Source organism: Siphateles boraxobius, unplaced genomic scaffold (genome assembly GCF_051911475.1).
Source record: "Siphateles boraxobius isolate OS27281-9 unplaced genomic scaffold, OSU_SipBor_1 109, whole genome shotgun sequence".
In the NCBI taxonomy this organism is placed as follows: domain Eukaryota; kingdom Metazoa; phylum Chordata; class Actinopteri; order Cypriniformes; family Leuciscidae; genus Siphateles; species Siphateles boraxobius.
In genome coordinates, this window is record NW_027508710.1 from 512,501 (window position 1) to 527,500 (window position 15,000).

The 15,000-nt window shown below is 30.5% G+C and overlaps 1 protein-coding gene across 1 annotated transcript in view; it reads left to right on the forward strand.

Annotated features, from left to right (window-relative positions):
- Positions 1 to 11,058, forward strand: part of fam210b (family with sequence similarity 210 member B) — a 14,410-nt gene extending 3,352 nt beyond the window's left edge. Inside the window, exons 2-3 of the mRNA XM_077247713.1 lie at positions 4,080 to 4,246; positions 10,235 to 11,058. Coding sequence (XP_077103828.1) covers positions 4,080 to 4,246; positions 10,235 to 10,451 — 384 coding nt within the window. The 3' untranslated portion in view covers positions 10,452 to 11,058. The remainder of the gene's footprint in view (positions 1 to 4,079; positions 4,247 to 10,234) is intronic.
- Positions 11,059 to 15,000: the final 3,942 nt, after the last annotated feature.

Sequence of the window (15,000 nt, forward strand, 5' to 3'; positions counted from 1 at the left end):
TTGAGTATTTTGTTTCCGTATTTTTGAGTATTCTGAGTATTTTGTGTCAGTATTTTCTTATATTTGAGTATTTTGTGTCAGTATTTCTGTGTATTTTGTTTCAGTATTTTTGAATATTTTTGAGTATTTTGTGTCAGTATTTTTGTGTATTTTGTGTCAGTATTTTTGAGTATTTTGTTTCAGTATTTTTGTGTATTTTGTGTCAGTATTTTTGTGTATTTTGTTTCAGTATTTTTGTGTATTTTGTGTCAGTATTTTTGTGTATTTTGTGTCAGTATTTTTGTGTATTTTGTGTCAGTATTTTTGAGTATTTTGTTTCCGTATTTTTGAGTATTCTGAGTATTTTGTGTCAGTATTTTTGCGTATTTTGTGTCAGTATTTTTGTGTATTTTGTGTCAGTATTTTTGAGTATTTTGTTTCCGTATTTTTGAGTATTCTGAGTATTTTGTGTCAGTATTTTTGCGTATTTTGTGTCAGTATTTTTGTGTATTTTGTGTCAGTATTTTTGAGTATTTTGTTTCCGTATTTTTGAGTATTCTGAGTATTTTGTGTCAGTATTTTTGCGTATTTTGTGTCAGTATTTTTGTGTATTTTGTGTCAGTATTTTTGAGTATTTTGTTTCCGTATTTTTGAGTATTCTGAGTATTTTGTGACAGTATTTTTGAGTATTTTGTTTCCGTATTTTTGAGTATTCTGAGTATTTTGTGTCAGTATTTTTGCGTATTTTGTGTCAGTATTTTTGTGTATTTTGTGTCAGTATTTTTGAGTATTTTGTTTCCGTATTTTTGAGTATTCTGAGTATTTTGTGACAGTATTTTTGAGTATTTTGTTTCCGTATTTTTGAGTATTCTGAGTATTTTGTGTCAGTATTTTTGAGTATTTTGTTTCAGTATTTTTGTGCATTTTGTGTCAGTATTTTTGTGTATTCTGTGTCAGTATTTTTGAGTATTTTGTGTCAGTATTTTTGTGTATTTTGTGTCAGTATTTTTGAGTATTTTGTTTCAGTATTTTTGAGTATTTTGTTTCAGTATTTTTGTGTATTTTGTGTCAGTATTTTTGAGTATTTTGTTTCCGTATTTTTGAGTATTCTGAGTATTTTGTGTCAGTATTTTCTTATATTTGAGTATTTTGTGTCAGTATTTTTGAGTATTTTGTTTCAGTATTTTTGTGTATTTTGTGTCAGTATTTTTGTGTATTTTGTTTCAGTATTTTTGTGTATTTTGTGTCAGTATTTTTGTGTATTTTGTTTCAGTATTTTTGTGTATTTTGTTTCAGTATTTTTGAGTATTTTGTTTCAGTATTTTTGTGTATTTTGTGTCAGTATTTTTGAGTATTTTGTTTCCGTATTTTTGAGTATTCTGAGTATTTTGTGTCAGTATTTTCTTATATTTGAGTATTTTGTGTCAGTATTTTTGCGTATTTTGTGTCAGTATTTTTGTGTATTTTGTGTCAGTATTTTTGAGTATTTTGTTTCCGTATTTTTGAGTATTCTGAGTATTTTGTGACAGTATTTTTGAGTATTTTGTTTCCGTATTTTTGAGTATTCTGAGTATTTTGTGTCAGTATTTTCTTATATTTGAGTATTTTGTGTCAGTATTTCTGTGTATTTTGTTTCAGTATTTTTGAATATTTGTGAGTATTTTGTGTCAGTATTTTTGAGTATTTTGTTTCAGTATTTTTGTGTATTTTGTGTCAGTATTTTTGAGTATTTTGTTTCAGTATTTTTGTGTATTTTGTGTCAGTATTTTTGTGTATTTTGTTTCAGTATTTTTGTGTATTTTGTGTCAGTATTTTTGTGTATTTTGTGTCAGTATTTTTGTGTATTTTGTGTCAGTATTTTTGAGTATTTTGTTTCCGTATTTTTGAGTATTCTGAGTATTTTGTGTCAGTATTTTTGCGTATTTTGTGTCAGTATTTTTGTGTATTTTGTGTCAGTATTTTTGAGTATTTTGTTTCCGTATTTTTGAGTATTCTGAGTATTTTGTGACAGTATTTTTGAGTATTTTGTTTCCGTATTTTTGAGTATTCTGAGTATTTTGTGTCAGTATTTTTGCGTATTTTGTGTCAGTATTTTTGCGTATTTTGTGTCAGTATTTTTGTGTATTTTGTGTCAGTATTTTTGAGTATTTTGTTTCCGTATTTTTGAGTATTCTGAGTATTTTGTGACAGTATTTTTGAGTATTTTGTTTCCGTATTTTTGAGTATTCTGAGTATTTTGTGTCAGTATTTTTGAGTATTTTGTTTCAGTATTTTTGTGCATTTTGTGTCAGTATTTTTGTGTATTCTGTGTCAGTATTTTTGAGTATTTTGTTTCAGTATTTTTGTGTATTTTGTGTCAGTATTTTTGAGTATTTTGTTTCAGTATTTTTGAGTATTTTGTTTCAGTATTTTTGTGTATTTTGTGTCAGTATTTTTGAGTATTTTGTTTCCGTATTTTTGAGTATTCTGAGTATTTTGTGTCAGTATTTTCTTATATTTGAGTATTTTGTGTCAGTATTTCTGTGTATTTTGTTTCAGTATTTTTTAATATTTTTGAGTATTTTGTGTCAGTATTTTTGAGTATTTTGTTTCAGTATTTTTGTGTATTTTGTGTCAGTATTTTTGAGTATTTTGTTTCAGTATTTTTGTGTATTTTGTGTCAGTATTTTTGTGTATTTTGTTTCAGTATTTTTGTGTATTTTGTGTCAGTATTTTTGTGTATTTTGTGTCAGTATTTTTGTGTATTTTGTGTCAGTATTTTTGAGTATTTTGTTTCCGTATTTTTGAGTATTCTGAGTATTTTGTGTCAGTATTTTTGCGTATTTTGTGTCAGTATTTTTGTGTATTTTGTGTCAGTATTTTTGAGTATTTTGTTTCCGTATTTTTGAGTATTCTGAGTATTTTGTGACAGTATTTTTGAGTATTTTGTTTCCGTATTTTTGAGTATTCTGAGTATTTTGTGTCAGTATTTTTGCGTATTTTGTGTCAGTATTTTTGTGTATTTTGTGTCAGTATTTTTGAGTATTTTGTTTCCGTATTTTTGAGTTTTCTGAGTATTTTGTGTCAGTATTTTTGAGTATTTTGTTTCAGTATTTTTGTGCATTTTGTGTCAGTATTTTTGTGTATTCTGTGTCAGTATTTTTGAGTATTTTGTTTCCGTATTTTTGAGTATTTTGTGTCAGTATTTCTGTGTATTTTGTTTCAGTATTTCTGTGTATTTTGTTTCAGTATTTTTGAATATTTTTGAGTATTTTGTGTCAGTATTTTTGAGTATTTTGTGTCAGTATTTTTGAGTATTTTGTGTCAGTATTTTTGAGTATTTTGTGTCAGTATTTTTGAGTATTTTGTGTCAGTATTTTTGTGTATTCTGTGTCAGTATTTTTGTGTATTCTGTGTCAGTATTTTTGAGTATTTTGTTTCCGTATTTTTGAGTATTTTGTTTCAGTATTTCTGTGTATTTTGTTTCAGTATTTCTGTGTATTTTGTTTCAGTATTTTTGAATATTTTTGAGTATTTTGTGTCAGTATTTTTGAGTATTTTGTGTCAGTATTTTTGAGTATTTTGTGTCAGTATTTTTGAGTATTTTGTGTCAGTATTTTTGAGTATTTTGTGTCACTATTTTTGGGTTTTTTGTTTCAGTATTTTTTGTCAGTATTTCTGAGTATTTTGTATCAGTATTTTCTTATATTTGAGTATTTTGTGTCAGTATTTTGGGGTTTTTTGTTTCAGTATTTTTTGTCAGTATTTCTGAGTATTTTGTGTCAGTATTTTCTTATATTTGAGTATTTTGTGTCAGTATTTTTGAGTATTTTGTTTCAGTATTTCTGTGTATTTTGTTTCAGTATTTTTGAGTATTTTTGAGTATTTTGTGTCAGTATTTTTGAGTATTTTGTTTCAGTATTTTTGAGTATTTTTGTGTATTTTGTGTCAGTATTTTTTAAATATTTTTGAGTATTTTGATTCAGTATTTTTGTGTATTTTGTGTCAGTATTTTTTTAGTATTTTTGAGTATTTTGTGTCAGTATTTGTTTGTCTGTGTGTGTGCTTGTCGTTTTCAGCGGTCAGATCTCTTAAATGTCTCTTCTTGAATCTTCCCCCAGGATCACATGTCGTCAGTGTCCAGCGCTGAAGGTCAAGGGTCAGCTGGGAAGCTCAGTAGGACACAGCAGCTCAGGAAGGTGTTTAAGGAATACGGTGCCGTCGGCGTCTCCTTCCACATCGGAATCTCCCTCATATCTCTGGGAATATTCTACCTCTCCGTATCCAGGTGAGATTCATGCCTTTAAACAAAAACTGCAGTATTTTTAGTATATTCATTTCCAGGGGTCAGAAAGTAAAAGTCCTGCCATATGTTTATTCCACACATTAACTCATCCAGCTGATTTCACTAATAGTTCTATCTCCTGGCTGAAAAACTGTGCTAATTAGCAAATCCAGCTGATTATAACAAAATACTGAGGAGGAATTTTACTTTCTGAACCTGGACTTGACACCTCTGTTAATTTCACCAAACTACAGTCACGTATATATGTCTGTGTAAATGAATGACCTTTATTTCTAGAGCGCTTTATTTCTAATACTGATTGTTTCAAAGCAGCGTCACAGTTATAAACAGGAATAGAACAGAATCAATGATTCAAACTACATCATATATGATATGAGACAAATTCAAAATCTGCTGTAAAGACATTATTATATTTGTGTATATATATACAGGTATTTTTTGTGTGTTTTTTTATCTGTATTTTCCGTATAATTTTAGTATTTTGTATCATTATATTCTTTTTTTTTAGTTTTAGTATTTTGTGTCAGCATTTTTCGGTGTTATATAGGACAAATAAAAATTCTTGCTATAAACACATTATTACGATTATTTATTTAGGTTATTTTTTTATGTAATTAGAGTAAGAATCTGTACTAATATGGCAAAGCTGTAAATCATCTACAGTTTGCTTTATAAAATGTTACTTGAAGAATTGTTTATTGCTATGATTCTTATTAATGTAATTATTTATTGCACTTTGTCATCATGCTCGTTCTGCCATTTTATAAAAGCAATAAACCACTTGTAGGTTGACAGTAATTACAGTAGTTCTACAAGTATGCAGAGGTTTCGCAATACGGCAAGCAAGCCAGGCAATGGGGCCCGGGGCCCCGCATTTTAAGGGCCTGTCATTCAAACAATCAGGAAACAATCAGCCTTCTTCAAACTGGAGCAGCGCTTACTCACGGTAGAAAATGCATGACTTGATTTGTTAAACATGAAAAGGACTTATCCGTGTGCATGGCCGCTCGCTCTAACGTTAACCTAGATAAATGTACGCTATTATTAGGCGCATTTCCAAGTGTGGAGCGCGCACTGCATGACATGGAGGCGCCGGTGCGATTACTTCAACTTACAATACTCTAGCATTTCTGGCCATACAGAAAAGATTAATGCATCAGTCGCAACTACTTCTATTTGTGTAAACTCACAATAACAAGTGTGCTTTTGTAAAATAAAATACAACAGTCAGAGCGCGCGCTTTCATCATCTCCGTGAACTGGAGCGCGTGTCAAAAATAAACAGAAACACAGTGTATACTAGCTTCACATACATTATAAAGATATCTAAAGCTTGAAATGTACACTTTTAAACGAAAAAATTCTAATCCGAAAGCAAATATCATTTGAGTATGTAATCCGTATGAAAGATTAGTTAACAATTAGTTAATGAACTAATAAAACAAAGATTAAATTAAGATGCTAACTATATATTTCTATATAGCATTGCTTGTTCCACAACCTTTTTAAGCTGATAATCTGTTACACATTTGAAGATTTACTGTATCTTGAAGATTATTGTATTGTATCTTCTGTTATAAAGATGAAGATTGCACATAAAAATATAAACACATAATGTTGTAAAAAATAAACAACTTATGTTCTGTTAGATGTTCTGTGTTTTTACAACTTTTGGAATTTTGTTTAATAATATTGCTAGGTAATGAAGATATATTAACAAAATCGTATATATTATATATAAAACATATATAAAAAAGGGGGCTTCATTGATGAATTTTGATATTATATATCAACTGCTTGATTGTTTATATAGTCTCAAAATGTACCTATATTATCGTCCAGCTCTAATCTGATAAATGCAGCTATAAGGCATGAAGATATTATAAACTTTATCATCATGATTTCCTTTGAAACAATGTGTATAGTGAAAAAACAACCCAATACCAATCAATTTGACGACTTTATGTGATAGACTGATATATCGAATGATTCTTGCAATGTTTGTCCAGATTTAACCTTGACCAGCACTTTTATTACTAGAAATTAATTGTATTTATTTTGTATCAGTATGTGTTTTGAGTATTTTGTATTAGTGTTTTATGAGTAGATTTGGGGTATTTTGTATCAGTATTTTGATTATTTGTTAGTATTTTGTATCCGTATTTTAATATTTTGTATCAGTATTTATGTAGTATTTTTTTAATCAGTATTTTTTTTTTTGTGTATCAGTATTTTTTTATATTTTGTATCTGTATTTCTTGGTATCTTTTTCTGAATGAAAAAAACACTGTTCAAAATTAAAAAGATACCAAAAAATACAGATACAAAACACACACAAAAATACTGATACAGTGTTTTGTGTCAGTATTTTGTATCAATATTGTTTTAGTGTATTTTTCAGTATTTTGTATCAGTATTTTTTGGTATCTTTTTCAGTGTTTTGTACCAGTTTTTTTGGCAGATTTTTTTGTATTTTGTATTAGTATTTTCGTTTGTTTTAGTGTTTTATATCAGTATTTTTGTTATTTTTTTAGTATTTTGTATCAGCATTTTGAATATTTTGTATCAATATTTTTATTTTGTATCTATTTTTTAGTGTTTTGTATCAGTATTTTTTCCTGTATTTTCAATCTTTTTTGTGCATATTTTTCAGTATTTTTTGGTATGTTTTTTTGTGTTTTGAATCAGTATTAGTTTTTTTGTATCAGTATTTTTCTGGTGTATTTTAGTACTTTTGTATCTGTACTTTTTCAGAATTAAAAAAAATACTGATACAAAATTCTGAACAAGATACCAAAAAATACAGATACAAAGTACGCAAAAGTACTGATACAAAACACACACAAAAAATACTGATAGTGTTTTGTGTCAGTATTTTGTATCAATTTTTTTAGTGTATTTTTTGGTATCTTTTTCAGTGTTTTGTACCAGTTTTTTGGCATACTTTTTTGTATTTTGTGTCAGTATTTTGTGTCAGTATTTTGTATCAGTATTTTGTATCAGTATTTTGTGTCAGTATTTTGTATCAGTATTTTGTGTCAGTATTTTGTGTCAGTATTTTGTATCAGTATTTTGTGTCAGTATTTTGTGTCAGTATTTTGTGTCAGTATTTTGTATCAGTATTTTGTGTCAGTATTTTGTATCAGTATTTTGTATCAGTATTTTGTGTCAGTATTTTGTATCAGTATTTTTCAGTATTTTGTGTCAGTATTTTGTGTCAGTATTTTGTATCAGTATTTTGTATCAGTATTTTGTATCAGTATTTTGTGTCAGTATTTTGTATAAGTATTTTTCAGTATTTTGTGTCAGTATTTTGTGTCAGTATTTTGTATCAGTATTTTGTGTCAGTATTTTGTGTCAGTATTTTGTGTCAGTATTTTGTATCAGTATTTTGTATCAGTATTTTGTGTCAGTATTTTGTGTCAGTATTTTGTGTCAGTATTTTGTGTCAGTATTTTGTATCAGTATTTTGTATCAGTATTTTGTGTCAGTATTTTGTATCAGTATTTTGTGTCAGTATTTTGTGTCAGTATTTTGTGTCAGTATTTGTGTCAGTATTTGTGTCAGTATTTGTGTCAGTATTTGTGTCAGTATTTTGTGTCAGTATTTTGTGTCAGTATTTTGTGTCAGTATTTTGTGTCAGTATTTTGTGTCAGTATTTTGTATCAGTATTTTGTGTCAGTATTTTGTGTCAGTATTTTGTGTCAGTATTTTGTGTCAGTATTTTGTGTCAGTATTTTGTATCAGTATTTTGTGTCAGTATTTTGTGTCAGTATTTTGTGTCAGTATTTTGTGTCAGTATTTTGTATCAGTATTTTGTGTCAGTATTTTGTATCAGTATTTTGTGTCAGTATTTTGTATCAGTATTTTGTGTCAGTATTTTGTGTCAGTATTTTGTGTCAGTATTTTGTGTCAGTATTTTGTGTCAGTATTTTGTGTCAGTATTTTGTGTCAGTATTTTGTATCAGTATTTTGTATCAGTATTTTGTGTCAGTATTTTGTATCAGTATTTTGTGTCAGTATTTTGTATCAGTATTTTTCAGTATTTTGTGTCAGTATTTTGTGTCAGTATTTTGTATCAGTATTTTGTATCAGTATTTTGTGTCAGTATTTTGTGTCAGTATTTTGTATCAGTATTTTTCAGTATTTTGTGTCAGTATTTTGTGTCAGTATTTTGTATCAGTATTTTGTGTCAGTATTTTGTATCAGTATTTTGTGTCAGTATTTTGTGTCAGTATTTTGTATCAGTATTTTGTATCAGTATTTTGTGTCAGTATTTTGTGTCAGTATTTTGTGTCAGTATTTTGTATCAGTATTTTGTATCAGTATTTTGTGTCAGTATTTTGTATCAGTATTTTGTGTCAGTATTTTGTGTCAGTATTTTGTATCAGTATTTTGTGTCAGTATTTGTGTCAGTATTTGTGTCAGTATTTTGTGTCAGTATTTTGTGTCAGTATTTTGTGTCAGTATTTTGTGTCAGTATTTTGTGTCAGTATTTTGTGTCAGTATTTTGTGTCAGTATTTTGTGTCAGTATTTTGTATCAGTATTTTGTGTCAGTATTTTGTGTCAGTATTTTGTGTCAGTATTTTGTGTCAGTATTTTGTGTCAGTATTTTGTGTCAGTATTTTGTGTCAGTATTTTGTGTCAGTATTTTGTGTCAGTATTTTGTGTCAGTATTTTGTGTCAGTATTTTGTGTCAGTATTTTGTATCAGTATTTTGTGTCAGTATTTTGTATCAGTATTTTGTGTCAGTATTTTGTGTCAGTATTTTTCAGTATTTTGTATCAGTATTTTGTGTCAGTATTTTGTGTCAGTATTTTGTGTCAGTATTTTGTATCAGTATTTTGTATCAGTATTTTGTGTCAGTATTTTGTATCAGTATTTTGTATCAGTATTTTTCAGTATTTTGTATCAGTATTTTGTATCAGTATTTTGTATCAGTATTTTGTATCAGTATTTTGTATCAGTATTTTGTATCAGTATTTTGTGTCAGTATTTTGTGTCAGTATTTTGTGTCAGTATTTTGTGTCAGTATTTTGTGTCAGTATTTTGTATCAGTATTTTGTATCAGTATTTTGTATCAGTATTTTGTATCAGTATTTTGTGTCAGTATTTTTCAGTATTTTGTGTCAGTATTTTGTGTCAGTATTTTGTATCAGTATTCTGTGTCAGTATTTTGTGTCAGTATTTTGTGTCAGTATTTTGTGTCAGTATTTTGTATCAGTATTTTGTATCAGTATTTTGTGTCAGTATTTTGTGTCAGTATTTTGTGTCAGTATTTTGTATCAGTATTTTTCAGTATTTTGTGTCAGTATTTTTCAGTATTTTGTGTCAGTATTTTGTGTCAGTATTTTGTATCAGTATTTTTTATCAGTATTTTGTGTCAGTATTTTCAGTATGTTTAGTATTTTGTATAATGTTTTTGGTCTTTTTTTGTATTTTGTATCAATATGTTTTAGTTTTTTGTATCAGTATTTTTGAGTATTTTGTATCAATATTTATTGGTGTTTAGCATTATCTATCAGTATTTTTTTTGGTGTTTAGGATTTTGTATCAGTATTTTTTGGTATTTTTAGGATTTTCTATCAGTATTTTTTTATATTTGTTTTGTATTTTATATCAGGGTTTTTGGGTCAGTGTATTTTTAGAGTATTTTGTATTATTGTTATTATTATTTTTATTTTTTGTATTTTGTAGGCTATCAGTATTTTGTATAAGTGTTTTTCGGTATTTTTTGAATATTTTGCATCAGTATTTTTTTGGTATTCTTTTAGTATTTTGTATCAGTATTAATATTTTATGAGTGTTTTTTTGGATTATTTTAGTATCGTTGTTTTATGAGTTTTTGTAAATGTGCAAATTGGCCTGTAGATTCATAACGTTTTTGTGTTTTTTGTTTGTCTGAATGTGAAAAGAATTCATATAAATTGAAAGAAGTCGTCATTAAATGCATTGTGTGTGTGTTCTCAGCGGGCTGGACGTGGCGTCTCTGCTGTGTAAGCTCGGCTTCAGCGAGTCGGTGGTTCAGTCCAAGATGGCCGCCGGCACGAGCACGTTTGTTCTGGCGTACGCCGTACACAAGCTCTTCGCCCCGCTGCGCATCAGCATCACACTGGTGTGTGTGCCGTTCATCGTGAGACACCTCAGGAAGACGGGACTCTTCAAACCCAGAACATCCGGCCCGTGAGCCTCAGATACACCACTCAACACGTCATAAGCTTCTCTAGATGCCTTCGCAGAGCATTTCACTGATTATCAACTCACTACAGTAACTGGGAGATCTAACATATAATGCATCAGTGCATTTATTACACGTACAGTACCTCTTGTGGACGGATGATGGTAACGTCAGCTTCTGCTGCGTGTGCATTTCAAAACATGATGTTCTTCCTCAGTATTGTGCAGAGAACGCCTGACGCTGAGGAAGATCTGATGTTTTGCAGTGAATCCTGATGAACTTTGAGTGCCTCGATTGATGTTGGAACGATCAGGTCTTCATGAATGTTCTTTATACCTTAGTTTTAACCTTTGCAACCCTTAGATGAGGTCTGTGACATTATATCAACTGTGATTTTTGTAAATGTAGATTGAACCGTTGATGAAGGACTGGTTTGTTTGTTTTTTAAGACAGTTGCTTTAATTTAATTCGCACTAAAAGCTAACAATGGATTTTCAGGAAATTTTTTTGTGACTGTTAATTATATTGAAAATCTGATTGTGTAATATTGCACAGACAATGTTATATTTGACTACATAGAAGTTTAAAATAAAATATGTGCCCAATAATGACTCAAGCCAGATTGTGATTTTTACATAAATGCTTTTTTCTCATATGATTATTTGACCTTTCATGATTATTTATGACTTCTCTGATTCTCGTCATCATATTTGTACCATCAAAATGACAATATGCTGCACAGTGTAATGATTCTGATGTTCACCAGTTTGATTTCTCCCATTTCAGAGCAAATAAACTCATTCTCAGGTCAGACTGTAGATGGAGCTGCAGTTTCAGTAAAACACATGGATTTGCAAGATTGGAGGTGGGATGTGAGATCACGGGCCTGTACCATGACGGTAGTTGAACAAACTCAGGGTTACAGGATTAGTTTTGATTTGACAAAACCAAACCAATCCAACCAGGCTTTGTTGGTACCATGATGCTGATCATCAACTTTCTCTGTCAACCCAGACTTTGATCCTGAGTTTAGGAGTTTAAGTGTGACATCAGTAGCGAACAGCCAATCACACGCTGAGAAAGAGTGAAAATGAGATTAATTTCTCGCGAGAGAAGCAGCGAAATTCACTTATTAAATAAAAGTATTAAAATAGTAAGAATTTAAACAAATTTACACAGCGAGAAGAAAACAGCTGTCTATGAAAGAGGACAACTAAAAGAAAAAGTCTCGCTACTGTATATCAGTGCAAGTAAAAGTTGTGAAGTTATTTTATACAGCTGATAAAGGTATAGAGAGAATTGAACATTTAACACACATGTAGTCATTTTATAGCTTCATCTATTGATGCTAAAGCGTATTTATATTACCTTTATATATTTATTCATTTAAACTGCGTAATAATAATTGATGAACTAAAATTGTACATGTGTGTTTGATTAAGGGTATAATAATTGCATAAATAATATCTAAATCATACAAATATATTATTCTAAATAAGCATCACTAAAAACCAGACGATTTTGTCTTTAAAAATCATTTGCTATGTAGTGACCTTTAATTTGGAGTAGAAACAGGTGGAGTGACTTTATCGCATCAGACATGTGACACTTTGCTCACAGCTGATTGGTCCAAGTTCGGTTTGCAACCTCTGACCTGGAGCATCACCTGACCCGGACCAGGTTAGCCGTGGAGCGTAAGTTACTATGGCGATGAACACTTGCTAAAAGCCAAACCACTTTCATGGTCCCTAAAACCCAGGGTTGACGCAAACTAAACTGAAACATAGCTGGCTAGCCACCTAAACCGGCTTCATGGTATAGACCCCATCACAAAGTCGCGATAAGTTTGTGTTGTATTGTTATTTTTAAGCACTTCAAACTGAAGCTTTTTCACAAACTCACAGCATTTTTTTTTTAAATTATTTACTAAAAACTTTCAAGCTCATGCTTACAAGAGTTGACAATTCATATTCATCATATTTACTTGCTAAAAGTACTTTGAATTTACACAAATCACGTCATCATATAAATCATAAATGTGTGCATTATGACACCCAAAATGTTTTTGCTGGCGTATCTGTATTTATGTTTTTACACACATTGCACAAAAGGAAACTACAATCATAAACCACAACATTAAGTCTGTTTGTGCTCATATCAGCAATATCATAAAAACTGATGTTTGATAAAACAAAATATACCAATGTATTGCAAGGTTCACACAAAAATATGACTTTTTTTTAGTGAAACTGTTGGTTTGAAACATACAGATGTTACATTCAAAACCCATTAGGGAATAAATTAATAAATAAATGAAATATTTTTAGCAGAATCAGGATTGTTGTGTTTGAACAGTGTTATATGACACGCTTGATGATGTGTTGTTCCATCAGTCATCAGCAGGTGTCAGTGTTTCATCACAACAATCTCATAATCCTGTTTCTGAATATTATATTCCTCTGTGGATCAAGAATGAATGCGTTTATCATAGAAAGACACTGTCATATTCATTTCTGAAGTGAAGGATGATATCAGTTTAGCATATTTATGATATAAAAGAACATTACACATCATAGTTAATACTGATTTAATGACTCGAGCTAAATTATGCTCATCTTCAAAGTATATTTATTTACAATATTGATCTTTCTTTATTGCACTCTATGCATGAGTTCAAAAGTCATTTTTCAATTTCTACACGCTTTATACAGTATAGAACGTTTAAAAGCAGATTCACAGTAAAAAAACAATTAATCAAAATGCTAAAACTTGGTTACACGTTTTAAAGGTGTCCTTGTTACAGTGCAATTATGCATCATTTACAGATATTACTAAAGACACTGTCAAATAAAGTGTTAAACATTTAATTTGAATCCTTAGATACATAGGATATATATATGTATCAATGGATTCAAATAAAATGCAGAAGACAGTGTGAGGCAGCCGATCTACACAGTACATATATAAATACATACATATACACACATACACACATATACACACATATACACACATATAGTGTGCAACTATATACATCCCAGTGGATGCTCACACTGGCGGTGGATGAGGAGAGATTCCCTGATATGATTGTAAAGCGCTTTGGGTGTACAGTAGTATATATATAAAAAGTGCTATAAATGCCTCATTTCATATTTTCATATAGACATACATAAATACACACATACACACACATACTTATATACACATATATACATACACATACATACTTATATACATACACACACATATATATATATATCCATGCGCACACACACACACACACACACACACACACACACACACACACACACACACACACACACACACACACACACACACACACACACACACACACACACACACACACACACACACACACACAAGTTTGATTCCCAGTGAATGCATGAACTGATTGAATCTGCACCTTTAATATAATTAAGTCACTTTGGATAAAAGCGTCTTCCAAATGCATAAATGTAAAGTCCATTATTGTGTGTTTTACTGGTAGTTTGCAGCGCTGCAGAAGATGAAGGGAGGCAGCAACAGACGTGTGTGTGTGTGTGTGTGTGTGTGTGTGTGTGTGTGTGTGTGTGTGTGTGTGTGTGTGTGTGTGTGTGTGTGTAGAGGTGGACAAAGTACACAACCTCCTCACTTGAGTGAAAGTACAAATACTGCTGGTCAAATATGACTCTGTTACAAGTAAAAGTTGTAGAGACCGATTTTTACTGAAGTACTTAAAAAAAAGAGAGATTACTTCTGTACTTTCACTAAAGCATCAAAAGTAAAAGTCAATGCATCGTTTTATTGTTGTATGTAATACTTACAGTTATTTATGCCTCTGAAATAACCTAGAGGACACACACACCAGTTAGTAGTATCTGTGGAATTAAGAGCTTTTAGAATGTTATAAACTTATAGAAATTAAACAACTAAATTGACAAAAAAAATAAAAAAAATAAAAATAAAGACAGGCAATTTTTTTGCTTTAACACTCCAACAAGAGAGATCACTGATTGGCTGTCTGTCACCTGCAAAACAAAAATAATAATGTTTTAGAGATGAAAAAACATCCTCCCCTGACTGACGTTCTTCTCAAGGACTTTGACAGAAATCTAAAGGAGTAAAAAATATGATATTTGCCTTTCAAATGCAGTTAAGTTAAAGTAAAAAGTTTCCAGAAAAAATAATACTCAAGTAAAGTGCAGATACTCAAAAAGTGTATTAAGCACAGTACTCAAGAAAATGTACTTCGTTAGTGTCCACCTGTGTGTGTGTGTGTGTGTGTGTGTGTGTGTGTGTGTGTGTGTGTGTGTGTGTGTGTGTGTGTGTGTGTGTGTGTGTGTGTGTGTGTGTGTGTGTGTGTGCACAGACTGGTCCTATGAGGCTCATTATCCTGCAGTGGTGGGTCGAGTGTGTGTGTGTGTGTGTGTGTGTGTGTGCGTGTGTGTGAGTGTGTGTGTGAGTGTGTGTGTGTCCCCTCTATGGCCCTCATGGCGATGTACAAATTGGTGACAGTGATCGGCCGCTGTCAGAAAGAGCTTTTCTAAAACACACAGAA